The 14,708-nt window shown below is 43.9% G+C and overlaps 1 protein-coding gene across 10 annotated transcripts in view; it reads right to left on the reverse strand.

Annotated features, from left to right (window-relative positions):
- The window catches only part of ARVCF (ARVCF delta catenin family member), a 322,255-nt gene that overhangs the window by 41,770 nt on the left and 265,777 nt on the right, over window positions 1-14,708 (reverse strand). For 9 of the 10 annotated variants that reach the window (XM_064168747.1, XM_064168744.1, XM_064168743.1 and 6 more), the window contains 4 exons: window positions 11,354-11,471; window positions 9,901-10,072; window positions 7,665-7,682; window positions 3,293-3,364 (listed from right to left, as the gene is read on the reverse strand). In XM_064168747.1, coding sequence (XP_064024817.1) covers window positions 3,293-3,364; window positions 7,665-7,682; window positions 9,901-10,072; window positions 11,354-11,471 — 380 coding nt within the window. The remainder of the gene's footprint in view (window positions 1-3,292; window positions 3,365-7,664; window positions 7,683-9,900; window positions 10,073-11,353; window positions 11,472-14,708) is intronic. The other variant, XM_064168741.1, reaches the window with a different exon arrangement.

The following is a 14,708-nucleotide window of genomic DNA, read 5'->3' on the forward strand; positions in this document are numbered from 1 at the left end:
AGGATTTCAGCAAGACTTTCTCCCCAGACCCTCACAGACACCAGTTTTGGAAGTACTAAATTTATCAAGGTCCAAGGACAGCATTCAGAATCTCTTGTCAGTGCTGGCCCTCTTCTCATAGAGCTCTATCCAAGCTCTCATCACTTTCCCCCCCAAATTTATCCCCTCTCTGACTGTCAGGGAAAAAAAAATATGCTCCTTTCAACAAAGAGGAAATAAGAAGCTTCTCCTCTGCAGTCTCTCCTCATGAGGACAGCAGCACTCTGGACACTGCCAGAGCACATATATTTATTTCTTAACATCAGATGAGACAGCTTCTGAAAGCACTGCAAGTTCTCCCAATTGACATTATCCAGTTTACCACAGATAACAACCCTGAACTGGGAGCCTTCCCCTGCCAGAATTTCTAGCACATAAAATTCTTAAGGCTTAGAAATGGTTTGAAGACTGCTCAAATACTGTGCTGCAGCAAAATCTGCTTTCCATTAAAAAAACAGGAAAAGGAGACTCTAAGTTTATAATTTTGAAAATGCTGAAACAAACAACAACAAAAAAAAACTACTGCCCTCATTTGTTCCTTTCCATAAAACAAGCTCCAAGAATGAAAACTCAGATCAGGTAATAACTCAGAGGATCCTTTGGACTGTTCAGGACATGCAGGTGGTCCTAAACTATCTTCAACAAAGGCTAAGAAAATCTCTGTCTTCCACACAGACAATTCTCCCCCCAAGCCTCCCAGCTAGAAATGACCAAGGTTTTTGGGTTTTGGCTGCAGGATAGGCAGCAATTCCTGCAGTTAAAGTCACCTGAAGACCAGGTGAAGTTTCCAGAGATGACAGAAGATCAGGCTGCATCAGTTTGCTGCTCCTAGTCCATGTTTTTCCAGGTGATTGTAAGCACACCAGCAGTTAAGCTCAGTAATCACACCTAACAGTATTTCATAGGGCAATGATGATGTTGAGTTCTTGAAACCTCACCCTTAGATCCATCAGATAAGCCCCACGGATGCTGACTAAAGGATTAGAGGGAACTTCACAAGACTGCATCCCAATATTTGTTAACTACCACATTGTTCGTTTGCTGCACTGCATGAACAAATCTCATCACTCCACAGCTTCATTTGCCCACGAAGATTCCAACTGAAAACTAACTTTCATATGGCTTTAATAATACATGAAAGAGATTAATCTATAATTGTTGATTTTTGAAATAGCACTTCAATGTGTCACTCAAACTGAGTGCTTTTGATCATTAAAACTTGTGTGATTTTTTCAGTCTTAGTAAGGAGGCTCTGCTTCAGCTGAGAGCTGATCTCATCAGAGCCAATTATCCTCTCTGGCACAGATCTGACCAGAGCTTTTAAGGGTTTTATAAAAGGCAATTTTATTTTCCTTATCCTACTGAACAATTCAAAGTCCTACCAATCCTGTTAGAACCTTTGGTATCCACAGGAACTCTGATGTAAACCAGATGCTTAGTAGCACATTAGTAGCAAAGAAGTGAGGAAAAATGCAATCACTGGATTTATTTTTCAGTCGTGGCACACATGTGAATAGTTTCTCAGGCCTTTTTTCCATGTCAAAGGGCTTCTTTCAAAATGCTGTGGGATTAATCTCCTTATCTCATCTAGCATGAGACATGTAGTCAGACTAAAATCTGTTTGGCTTGTATTAAATGAGTGTATCTCAAAATTAGCAAACCAAACCTCTTCAAGAGTGTATGATTTCTATCAGGTGAATAATGAGCTGTGCAAGCTCAGAGAGAAATCTCCCATCCAGTGTGCAACAACATTTCTACCATCAACAGAGCCAGGTGAAAGATCTGTATCTCAAAGTTACACAAGACACATTTATCTGCAGAAATCCTTGATTCTCATCTTTTCCCTTTGGTGGCACCTATGGTCAGAAAGGAATGAAAGTGATGAAGCCTTTGCTGTATTTTGTGTTTTGTTCTTTTTCTGCATCCTTAAGATGTCTCTTTGCCTTTCAATGTAATCATTGCACAGCCTGGGCTGATGGCAAAGTGAACACTGGTTAGGAGGTTCCTGCAGCTCTCAGAACTGGAGGGCACTGTACCTTCTAAGAGGTGCATTAGTATCTTATGTAATAATGCATCAAATGGAAATGAGTGTTTAGACATTAGACTACAAACTGTACCCATTGTAAATGATGCCTGCAAATAGATTAGTTCCATCTATATACTGGGATTAGTTTGCATATCATCAATCACAGGGCCATGAATCCAAGGGAGAGTGCAGCACTTTACATGCACAATTATACCATTACTATCAGTGTATCTCTAAGGATGTTAAATTAGGCTCTGTTGCTGCCCTCAGCTAACAGCAAGGAAACTGAAGCACAAAGTTGATTGAATTGAGGTCACAGAAGTAGCATAATTCAGGTATCCCAAGCCCTAGGATCTTTCCATTGAGTCATGCTGGCTCTTTATACTCTCCAGAACAGGTGATGCAGATTTTCCTGCTGAAGGCTGTGCAGGTAGGTCTGAGTATTCACAGATGATTAGGGTGAGGATGCTGGGGAGAGCTTTTCCTGCAAGGCTAGGCCGACAGGGTGGCACTGCAGCAGTTGCCATGACGATGGCTGAATCTTTGCAATGACTGCACACAAGACAAATGAAAACCTGTGCAAGCCTCCAAACACCATCCAGAAGTCTGCTGAGCTCCCAAAGCATCTCCTAATCTCCAATTAAGAAGAGGCCCATGCACGCAGGAAGGGAATGCAGGTTGTGAAAGATTTCACCTCTGCCAGAGCTCTGCAGCGCAGAATTTTTCTGTGGAACTCCTGATTCTGAAAAACTACAAGAACTACTCACAGCAAGCAGGAGAAGAGTGATTGTCAGTAAAGACAAAGAAACAGGACTCCTTCCCTGCCCTCATTCTCCAGATCATTAACACACCAAAGAACAGCAAAGATGCCAGGGAAGGGAAGAGGCTCTTGCTAAGTACACATAGAGCATCTCACAGCTCCTGCACGCCTAGAGCAGGTGATGTGCAACGGAGGTGTGAAGGAAGAGAGCAGGCATTCACCCCTCTGTGGAGTTACAATCACCTAACACCAAACCAAAAGGGCTCCCACAAGACTCCATCAATTCAGCAGCTTTCTCTAAAAGCTGGTTATGCCCAGTATTAGTGCTAGATAGCAACAAGTACTGACACATCTATTATTTCAATTAACTGAATGCAAGAGGAAGATCCCCCAGCTCTCATGTCCCTTTAAGAGCTATCAGCTTCCAGGCTCTTTGTTATTTCCACAAGCAGAAACATTAGCATTACCTTTTGCTGCTTCAGACCGCTTAGGCAAATCAAGTGTATCAAAATTCCTGTCCAAATCTCCATTCTTCTTTCCTGTGCAAAAAAATACAAGACAGATGGAAAAGAGTGTCAGCATACTGACAGGTAAGTTACTGTCAAGATGAGAGAAGATACAGACTCAGAATATAAATCACAGGCTGTATTGCTACATCTCTGACTTGCAACCCAACTGCACAGCTGCAGTTTCAGTGTGAGCAACTTAGGGACAAAAATCTGTGCTACCTTCAGGTTGATCAGCAAGCATTCTTAGCAGTAGCACTTCAGTGGGTCTTAAGAGTGCTTAAATATTTTGGACAGTTGGGTCACTTTCCCTCTTGGCAAAGCTATGCCCCTCCTTCAGAAGCCCAGAACTGCTATTTTCACAACTGGACCTGAAGCAGAAACTGAGCAGCAGAGCAAAAAACAGGCTTGCTTGGCGGCCTCTATTCTACTGTGATTATTGGACAAGAAAACCTAGATTTAATATATTGTACAGACAGCAGCCAACAACTTAACCTTGACTTGCCCTTCAATCAATAAAGTGCCTTTCTGGCTATTTATTAGAAAGTAACTTTGCTAAGAGAGAGTTTCAAACCATTACACCAGCTTTAATTTATACAACCCTTCACAGAAAGCAGAATAAAAACTTGGGCTTCAGTTTTAGGCTGGGAATTCAAGGTTATGTACATATCTGGGCAGGAAGGGTTAATTTTTATCTCCTTTTCTCAAGGATGACACACTGCCTTGGGTAAGCCTCTGTGGATGCTGTGGGATAAGCAGGCACCTTGCCATCAGGAGTACTGACAGCAGAGAGAGGGATTTGGAAGGAAGTGCAGGAATCTGCATGACTTCTGAGGACTGCAGTGTACAATTTAGCCTTCCCCAATTACTTAGAGAGGGGAAAATCAAGTTGCTTATTCCCTGTCCCTTGAGAGCAGGGGAGGCAGGTGTGATGGGATGAAGTCAAAACAACACAACTGAAGCTGCCAGAGGTGGCTTCTGAACAAGGACCCTACTGTGCTCTTAAGGGAGGTTTAAGGGAAGGGCTGAAAGCTCCTCTAGTGAAGATGCTTAAAAGCAAAAAGGAAAATGGTCCTTGAAAAATGTAACCTGAAGATTACTGTGACTCTTGACTGGGAATAGCTCACAAAATGGGAAAGGCCAATCTGCCCTGTTACAGCAAGGAGCTAGAACAGCTTCTGCACAGTGAATTCAATGGGCCACTCTACCTTCCCTCTCGACAAAGGGATAAACACAAGCGGTACTACACAGAGAAGAAAAAGAGCTTTTAAATACCACCCAAGAATATTCAGAAATAACACCAAGAGGGAAAAACACAACTCAAGGTAGCATTCCATCCCCTCCCTTTCTTTGGAATTATCACCACAGACTCATTTGGAAACCCCAACCAACTTTAATTGTTGTGCAGAACAAAACATGCAGCTAGAAATTCTGTTCATCTGAAGTAATTGGATTAAAGCATGAGAAAGGCCATCAAAGCTGCCAAAAGGTCCTGCAGCCAGCTACTGTGCCACTCTTCTGGAACACATCTCTTCTAAAGGGAAGGACAGGAATTAGCTGCACTTTGCAGCCCTCTATCAAGGTTTTACTCCAAGAAAGAATGAGAAACATGTTGGGCAGGGAGGCAAACGCCAGAAACAAAACTGCTGTGCATCACCGAAGGACACTGCATTTCGTAATGGCAGCTGAACCCAGCTCCTGGCTGCAAAGCCTTGTTGGCTCTTAGAGCACTGACAGGAAAAAAAACTGGGCAGAGGGAAGGTGAAAAATAAAAAGGCATTGAAGGAAGTCAAGTGTTTGGTAAAGATTACAGACTCGAGGCAGACCAATAAATATGACTCCATCGTATCTATAAGCAGGACAAACTGCTTTTTTCACATGACCTCAAATTTCCTGACTCTGGCATTAGCTACTTTAAACCTCAGGACGTGTACTTGGAAAGCCAGACCCTATTCAACACAACTACTCATTTCAGAAGTCCTCTCTATAATTTAAACGTTGAGGTTTGGTACTTCTATTACCCCACAGAACTGAGACAGCACAGGAGGAGCTCCCTGCTTTGCAGTGCAGTGTTTAGTAAGCAGCAGGTTATTTCTGCACTGCTTTGTAAGGAAGAGATTGTCCAGGAGGGCAGCGTTGGCTGCTATGTCTTTTGAGCTGGCAATGCAGAAGCAGCTGCCTATTTACCAAACCATCTTTCATCAGGACAGCACACACCACCTGTGCTCTGCAGGCACTGCCTCACAATTTCTGGGCCAGACTGCAAACACTGACCATCTTCTGTGAAGCCTTTGCTAGTTTGTCTCTCAGGCCTCTGAGAAACTACCCCATCTTGCAGGCAAACCCACATCTGTTCAAACCCAGAGCTGCCAGCTGTTTACAAATGAAAGCAATTCAGAAGACAGAGGGGATTTCAGCCCTAAAAATTACTTGCTTAGTCAAACTGAGCAAAGGCCAGGTTGAGAAATATCCAAAGCACCTGCATTCCCTAGGGCTTTCCTATTGAGAGAAGGGGACTAAGACGTAAGGAGACTTCAGAGAAACCCATCCAGAAGGCAAAGGTCTCAATCTGCAGCCCAGCTGGTCTTCTTCCCATTTGATTTTCACAGGACCCACATGTATTGGTTTGGAGTTTCTAAAAAGATGACCAAATTTAGCAGGCTCAAGGCCCTAATAATTACAAGCCTGGCCTGATACCATAGAGAACCAACTTCACTGCCAGCTTCTGCAGCTCTAACTGCACTCAGACCTGTCAGTAACTTTAATGCATGCAGATGCTGAAATGACCACACCAGCAGCAGAGCAGCTTAAGGCTCTGGTTTTGTACATTCCAGTGTCTGCCATTTCCCCGCTCTCCATCTTTTCCAACTCAAGGTATGCCAGAGGGAAGACGATGCCATTGGATCAGAAGCATAGCTCCAAGCTTTGCCAAGAGACAGACAGCCCAGAACATGCCTGCTGACAGGTCTGTTTTACGAGACCTGGCTGCAGGAATTGGCACAGTACTCTGGGTTGGGAAAACTGCCTGACGTGAGACCTCTGTGTGTGTGTGTGAGATGCAATTTATGGTCTCTGCAACAGTGGGATTAAAATTCTTTCCCTTTCCCCTTCCCCCCCTCACTTTTCATTATGTAAGAAACAACCAAAACATGACCTTCAGCATTTTCAATCTGTCAGAAACTGAGTGTGGACTTTGAAGTGTGACCCAGAATTATTAACCACTAAATGTTGCTGTTGATCTTCCTCAAACGTCGTTTTGCTTTACTGGATAAGCAAAACAGCTCTTCAGCTAGACACTGTATTTTTTTTTGTTAACCCCTGAAGGATTAATTCCCAAATGCTTTCTTTCTGGTTAAAAAACAAGAAAATTGAAGGGAAAGATTCTTCCTAACAACCTTCCCCTGCCAATACTGCACTTGTTAATACAGCCACTGAACCAAACTGCAGCGCAGTGACAGAAAGCAAGGGCTGAGCTCTGGCTTGCCCACATGCCCATTCTCCACAGGCTCAGCACTCACAGCCTGGCAGCAGTGTCTTACAGGCAGCATTTGCTGGGTGGAGCAGCTGCTTTTTGGGCCTTTTCTCTAACAATTCTTCCTTGGCTCAACCCTCCAGAACCTACAGAGCTGAAGCAAGTGTCACAAATTGAAAATGACTCTGCCTTTACCCCCCCACACCCCGAATCAGCCTCAGTAACACAATGGAAATCCCCAGGGCACTCCCAGCCTAACAACTTCCCAGCTGTGAAGTAAGGGAGGCAAAGTTTAGCCTCAGCCTTGTGTGTTCCAATTGCAATTTTACTTATTGTGCTGGCATAAGAAACTAAAGGGCACATCCCCCAGGGCACTGGCTGGGGGTAGCTCCATCTAGCTAGTCTGAGTGTCAGTAATAAAGACTCAGCAGCCCAGGCATGCATGCCCATAGAAGACAAAATACCAAGGATCCCTCAGAACATGCATCCAAACTACTGCATTTCCACAGCTACTGCTACCCACACCAGCTAGTAAAGCTTTACTTGGTGAGGCAGCTCACACACTTAGGCGTTTCCTCTCTCCTGGAGTTATCAGACCAGTTGCAAATCAATTCCCTTCCTGCACTCACAAGGAATGAACAAACCCTTGTCTTTTCTATTCTCAGTCTGAAAAGACCAAACTGCAAAAGCTCACTCAATTTGAGGATTTCCATGCCTACTGAAATGGATGGGAGGATGCACAGGGGAAGCAGAGGAGAAGGTGAACGAACAAGACCTTGATCTCAGCTCTTTGCCTTGCACATAAAAGCTGAACAAAGCATATTATGGGGATGATGAAAAGAAAGAATTGCAAAGACTCACCTTGATTGAACCACTCCTCTAATTACCAGAAAAGCAGCGAAAGAAAAACAAAAATTTACAGGAAGGAAGAAAAGACAAAGGAACAGTCACAAAGAGGCAGAATTTCACAGCACAGGTTCAAAACCTGAGTACTACAAGAAGACTACAGAACTCACACAAATTAAAGAAAGCCAAACCAAGACTTCCTCTCTTGTTTCTCCTGAAACAAACGCCACCTCCCCTCCCTCCCTTCCTTTCCCTGCACAGCTTTTTTTTTCCTCTCTTCCTCTTTTCATGAAAAGAAAAGGTGCCCACAGAACTGAGGGGACAGAAGGATGCCTAACCCTTTGCAGAGGTGTTTGAAATGCTATGATCAATGACCATGAAATAAAATAAACATGGAAACACTGCAAGATGAAGTGAACTGAAAGGGAAGTGTATAGATCTGTTTTAAGCTCCTGGACTGAGAAAAACCAACAGAGGTTCAGACCACATATTCACATCAATTTAACAGTGAGAAAAGGAAGCTTTTCTTTACAATTTTAAAAGCAGCTTTTTAATAGATTTTAGTTTTTGTTTTTTAAACACAGCAGTTGCCTTTTCTCCTCTATCCTTCTGATCTACGTACTACCAGCTGCGAGCTCAGCATTATTACCAGTTGATTTCCCTCTAGAGCACACTTTAAAAAGAGCACTGCAAAAAGGGAGAAGAAAAAAATATGTTGAAATATACATTGGAAATTGTCCTTTCCTGCTGAACACACAGAGCCAAACCCAAGCTGTCGCCGAGTGCCGGCACTGCTCGCCGAAATCTGTGGGTTCATCCCCAGTGTCAGATAATTTTGAGACCAATTTGTCCAAAAAGACATGATCAGATGCTTTGGCTGATAAACTGAAGCTATCAGGGTGTACAGACACAGGAAGTATATCTAGGTCAGCCCCAAAGGAAAGCAGCAGACACCTGACAAAGGGCAGCCACCTGACAGCGCTCTCCTTTCACTGTCACCCAGAGGAGGATGATGGCTCTCAATCAGCACGCTCCTCTCTTCCCACAGTGCACACTTAGAGCTTTCATGTCTGAATATGTTTTCACTGACTGTGTTGATCTCAAGCAGCAAAACAACAGGGACTGCAAGTGGCAGGGAACAGGCTCGAGTCAGCACTCAGTCAAGGTTTCCAAAGGATGTAACGCTGAAGGTTTACTCATTCCGTTTCCCCTCCGGTCATTAAAAGATTGCCATAGGTTTTTTATTTGAAACATGGTTTCAATCAAGTGCATGGCTCTCAAGTCTGCAAAAGCAAGTTCACCTTGTGATGACTTCCCTAACACACAGAAACACAACACATTTTAACAACATGTACAGGTCAGATCACAGGAAGAGTTGTGTGCTGCACACAAGCTGTCAAGTTCAAACAATTCTAGATAGACTCTCCAGGACCAAGATCTCATTGGACCTGGCTATAAATATTAACTAGGATGTGAGTACATAAGAGTGAGGAGAATGGAGCCTAGGCAGCAAATGAAGTTAATTATCCCTAAATTCAGCCTATAATAGTCATTTCTCCAAAACAACAAAGAAAACAGATATAATTCGAGTGTCTCTTTCCAAAGGGAAGATGGAAGGAGAGTTACTGAGACTATTAATCCTCTCATGTAATGAAATTCATTTGCAACACTCATGCCCCAGAGGAGAGAACAGGTCTAAAAGTGACTGACAATTAAAAGCTATAAAATCATGTTTGCAATTTAAATTAGCCAAAGAGTGACAGATCTGGGAGGTTGTATGTTTTGGTTGTGAGTAGGAGGGTAGGCATTTAGTTTGTTTTCAAATGTGAGAGACTGGAGGCATGACAGACACAGAGACAGGGCTACCGTGCATGGGCATGAACACATGCCAGCCTGGCTGCCAGGAGACACATGCTACACAGCCAAGCAAGTGGACTCAGCACAGAATTGACAGATGCAAGAACACTGCAGCCTGGAAGAGAGGCAGAGCACACCTGCCTCTGTACAGCAGCAGTGTCATCTGTCAGCATGCTCCACTCCTATACAAAGCCAAACGGAACTGCAGCAATTGTGGAAAACACTCCCAAATAACAGCAGCAATGCAAAGAGAGAGACAAACACATGCCACAACACTACAAACACAGACTGCATCATTCTATACCAGCATGATGAACGTGCTTGCAAGAGCAGCCTACACAGCAAAATGTGTCCCCAAACCCATTTCTAGATCTGAGCTCTCTGCAACACGTACCTTTAGCTTTTTTCCCCCCAAAACAGCCAGCATCATCTTTCTTCTTCTTCTGAGAGCCTCCCGTGCTTGTGGTCTGATTGGCATCTAGTTCTTGGTACTTATCAGCTCCTGGCACCTCTTTGTGGACGTGATAGGAAAGGTTCCTCATGATGCACACACAGTTCTCCACAGACTGTCAGAGAGAAGTTTATGTTACAGTAGCTACTGCACTCTGCTATTTGCAAACCATCACATTACACAGCAGAGGATTTGGAGAAGTTTCAAAGAAAAGCCTACTAGCCCCAGGAAGAGAATACAGCTTTCAAGGAAGATTTAGTGAAGACCCCTTAAATTAAGGCTCATTCTTGTTCTAAACCCAATTCTTACTCTTGCCAAAGTGAAGTGCTTCATAAATAGTCCCCATTCAAAATGAAAACTCTAATAAAAAATACTACCTGGTCTTACATAAAGAACACAATTCACCCGAAGATCAAACACACAGTGGAAAATGATCATATAAGGATCTTATTTTAATATAAGCCTCTCTTTCATTCTTTCAACCTTTACAATCCCCAAGGGGCCCATTTTATTAAACTTTCTCTAGGTCAAAACCTAGGCCTTGTGAGGATTTCAATGAGCACACACGTTGTCCTGTAGTAATAGCTAATCCACAGCACATCAGGTTTTGACAAGAGCAGTGCTCTCTAGGTTGCAATGGAAACCACCAGGTGGTTACAAAATCCACTTGCAAAATTATCTGATTAAGTGACAGGGCTTTAGAATTCCCTCTTACAGTCCATCACGTAGTGAGACTCAAAAAGAATAAAGCAACAATGCTTTACAAGCCTTCTTGCTGCTGTAGAGCAATAGTGTGCTTTTTCCTTTTGGAACAGGTTAGATTTACCACATTCCTTATGCATATAAAGAAGTTTTTAAGCACTACAGAAAGAGATGTTCATAAAACCAGATTAATCAAACTCTGCATCTAAAAAAGCCCCAATCACAATGTAAGTGCTGCAAGTCTGAAGATGTCTTAAAGCCTAAACACTGCAGCCTTCAGAGGGGGTGCTGAATCTAGTGTTCAAAATGGGAACTGACTCCTTTGCTGGTACTGTGCAAAGCACAACACAATGAGACTCAGTTTTGATTTGGAGATGGAGCTTACAAATGTCAATTAAATAACACAGAACAGCAGCAATGATGTCAGTGACAATAATAAAGGACTCTCCTCACCTATCACAGCCACTTGCCTTTGCTCACCTCATCAGACACACAAGGCAACATAGCAGCATCATACTGATACCCCATACTGATACCCTGGGTATCATGACGGAGATGAGAGGAAGGCAATGACTGCACTTCCTCAGGCAAGCACAATCCCCCTCTGACAACAGCAAACAGAAGACAGATCCCTGTGCAAGGCCTTAGCCTAAATGAACAAAAGCACACATAAGGCTTTAGTAGTCAAGCTCACCTTATTGTCTGTATCCTTCTTGCCAACTGCAGACTGGAGAGCATGAAGAAGGGCATCCACCAAGCCATCACACTCTCTTAGTCTTCTGCGTGCTTCTGCTCCGTCTGAACTTACATTCCTACAAAAGGAGAGATTGAAAAGAAAATTCAGCTCTCTAACCTTCACCATCAAAGTTGAATCAATTTGTACTACAATTACTAAAGAACTCATTATCTTGGGTGAATAATTTGGAAGCAGAGTAGTCTGACAAGCCTATGAGATCTCAGTAGAACATATCTGCAGCTCCCTGAATCTGAACAAGAAAGTTTAACACAGTCAGAGAGGTAGCTCCGAAGACACTTTGCTAAGTTGATGGCGAGTCCAGTGGCCTGTCCAGGAGTTTTCAGAGAATACAAGAAACAAAGAAGTTAATTTCAAAGCCAGAATATTTAACATGAAAAGTACTTTCAGCACCTGAAGGAAAACATGGAAAATTACAAGACTGCTCAGCAGTATCCATGGCCACGGAAACTGAAAAATAAAGAGGTTAAAACCAGGTCTACAGTGAGGTCTATTTTATTTAATCAATCTGCATAGAAAATTCTTCTTCACTTTCTTTGGCCTCTGCTCCAAAGAATCACAGAATATTAGAGGTTGGAAGGGATCTCCAGAGATCATAAGAGTCCAACACCCCTGCAAAGGCAGGATGCCTAGGGTAGTCCAAAGGAATGCATCCAGGTGAGTTTCCAAAGTCTCTGGAGAAGGAGACTCCACAACTGCTCTGGGCAGCCTTTTCCAGTGCTCTGTCACCCTCACTGTAAGGAAGTTTCTCCTCATGTTGAGGTGAAACCTTCTATCATCCAATTTGTAGCCATTGCTCCTTATCTTATTGCTGCAGAACACTGAAAAGAGATTGGGGCCCCATCCACTTGACACCCCTCAGATATTTATAGACATTGATGAGATCTCCTCTCAGCCTTCTCTTCTCCAGACTAAACAGCCCCAGGTTTCTCAGTCTCTCTCCCTAGGGCAGATGCTCAAGTCCCCCAGTCATCCTCGAGGCTCTTTGCTGGACTCTCTCCAGCAGTTCCCTGTCTCTCTTGAACTAAGTAGCCCAAAACTGGACACAGCATTCCAGGTGTGGTCTCACCAGGGCAGAGCAGAGGGGGAGAAGAACCTCCTTATATCTGCTGGCCACACTTTTTCCTGATGGACCCCAGGATGCCATTGACTCTTTTGGCCACAAGGGCACATTGCTGGCCCATGCAGAACTTGCTGTCTACCAGGACTCCAAGGTCCTTCTCCATACAGCTGCTTTCCAGCAGGGTAGCCCCCAGCCTGTACTGGTGCCTGTTGTTATTCCTCCACAGATGCAGAAGTCACCATGTACAACTGCTGTCAAGCTGACAGCTCAAAGGTTCTGCAAATCTTCTCTATATTCTCCAGCCTTCTGACTGGAAGTTATTGGCAGCCAGTTTAAATCCAACATTTTGACATTTAAAGCTCACCTATCACACTGTGTATGGCACAGTCAGCACAAAGCCTGGATCAGTCACATTTAGAAAGCAAAAGACAAGAGTCAGTATCTTTAGATGGCTTTAAATGTCTCAAAACTGCACAAAAGAATGGCCTGGACAGAATATGGGAGACAGAACACTGAAAGACTACTTGGAGTTATTAAAGCTGCACACCCCAGTGACTGCAGAAATTGGTGGAGGGGAGTTAGGAACTTAGCCTCCCTTGTCCAGAGCACATGTACACTCTGGGCTGAAGCCTCAGCCTTGCATAAGCATCAACATACTATCAAATAAATAAAGTCAATTTCCCAACTGTTGCCTTGATTTTTAGGGGGGTGGGAATGAAGTGATAAAATGACTCTTAACAGTGCTTGCTGGCAACTGAGCTGGCAGCTCAAAAGTGTACTGCACTAATTTAGACCAGAACCCAGCTAACCTTCAGGCTTTTAAAGCCTCTGAATTCCATAAACCCATGTAAAAAGCTCAGGACACAATTATCACCTCTTGCTTTCACCACCATGCAGTCAGTTTTAAACTACCTGGAAGGACTGTCAATCTCTTGGTAATTAACAAATCAATCATGGCTCCTGCCCAGGTCTCCCCATCCCCTAGCCAGGCTGCTATGTTAACTGAATGACCAGGAAAAACAACCCTCACATTTTCTCAGAGACATCTCACAATCTGAAGACATTTAATTGGGAGCTGGTTGCTGTAACAGCACATTAACTTTCAATTAAGAACACGAATGAAACACAGAGATAAAGGAATCATAGAATCAACCAGGCTGGAAGAGACTTTCAAGATCCAGTCCAACCTAGCACCCAGCCCTAGCCAGTCAACCAGACCATGGCACTAAGTGTCCCATCCAGGCTTTTCTTCAACACCTCCAGGGACAGCAACTCCACCACCTCCCTGGGCAGCCCATTCCAATGCCAATCACTCTCTCTGACAACAACTTCCTCCTAACATCCAGCCTAGACCTCCCCTGGCACAATTTGAGACTGTGTCCCCTTGTTCTGTTGCTGCTTGCCTGGCAGAAGAGACCAACCCCACCTGGCTACAGCCTCCCTTCAGGTAGTTGTAGACAGCAATGAGGTCTGCCCTGAGCCTCCTCTTCTGCAGGCTGCACACCCCCAGCTCCCTCAGCCTCTCCTCACAGGGCTGTGCTCCAGGCCCCTCACCAGCTTTGTCACCTTTCTCTGGACATGTTCCAGTATCTCAACATCTCTCTTGAATTGAGTGGCCCAGAACTGGACACAGTACTCAAGGTGTGGCCTGAGCAGTGCTGAGTACAGGGGCAGAATAACCTCCCTTGTCCTGCTGGCCACACTGTTCCTGATGCAGGCCAGGATGCCATTGACTCTCTTGGCCACCTGGGCACACTGCTGGCTCATGTTCAGCTACTATCTACCAGTACCTCCAGTTCCCTTTCTTCCTGGCTGCTCTCCAGCCACTCTCTCCTAATTCTTTTCCTAAATCCTAACAGAGCCTCACCTGTAGCAGTGGCTGATACAGGGTTGGTAAAGTGGATATTAAAACATGAATCCAAAGAGATACATGGAAGAGAGACTTCTACATGCTCTTTCCCCATCTCTGTTGTACTAATCCTTTCATATCAAAAGCCCAAACACAAATGTGAATGTAAAGTCTTTATGAAACTGAAATTAGAAATTCAAACTCCTTGTGATACATTTCAGGAGGTACAACAATAAATGATAGCAGCTCCACCTCCAAGCACATCTACTAAAGTGGGACATTATTTATTGAGCTTCAGGGTGACAGAAATGCACTAAAAAAGGGCTTATCTGGAGCTCTGTATCACATTTCTCATTACCACATTAAGTCTTAGAAATAATGAG

The sequence above is a fragment of the Pogoniulus pusillus genome, chromosome 30 (genome assembly GCF_015220805.1).
Source record: "Pogoniulus pusillus isolate bPogPus1 chromosome 30, bPogPus1.pri, whole genome shotgun sequence".
Lineage (NCBI taxonomy): Eukaryota > Metazoa > Chordata > Aves > Piciformes > Lybiidae > Pogoniulus > Pogoniulus pusillus.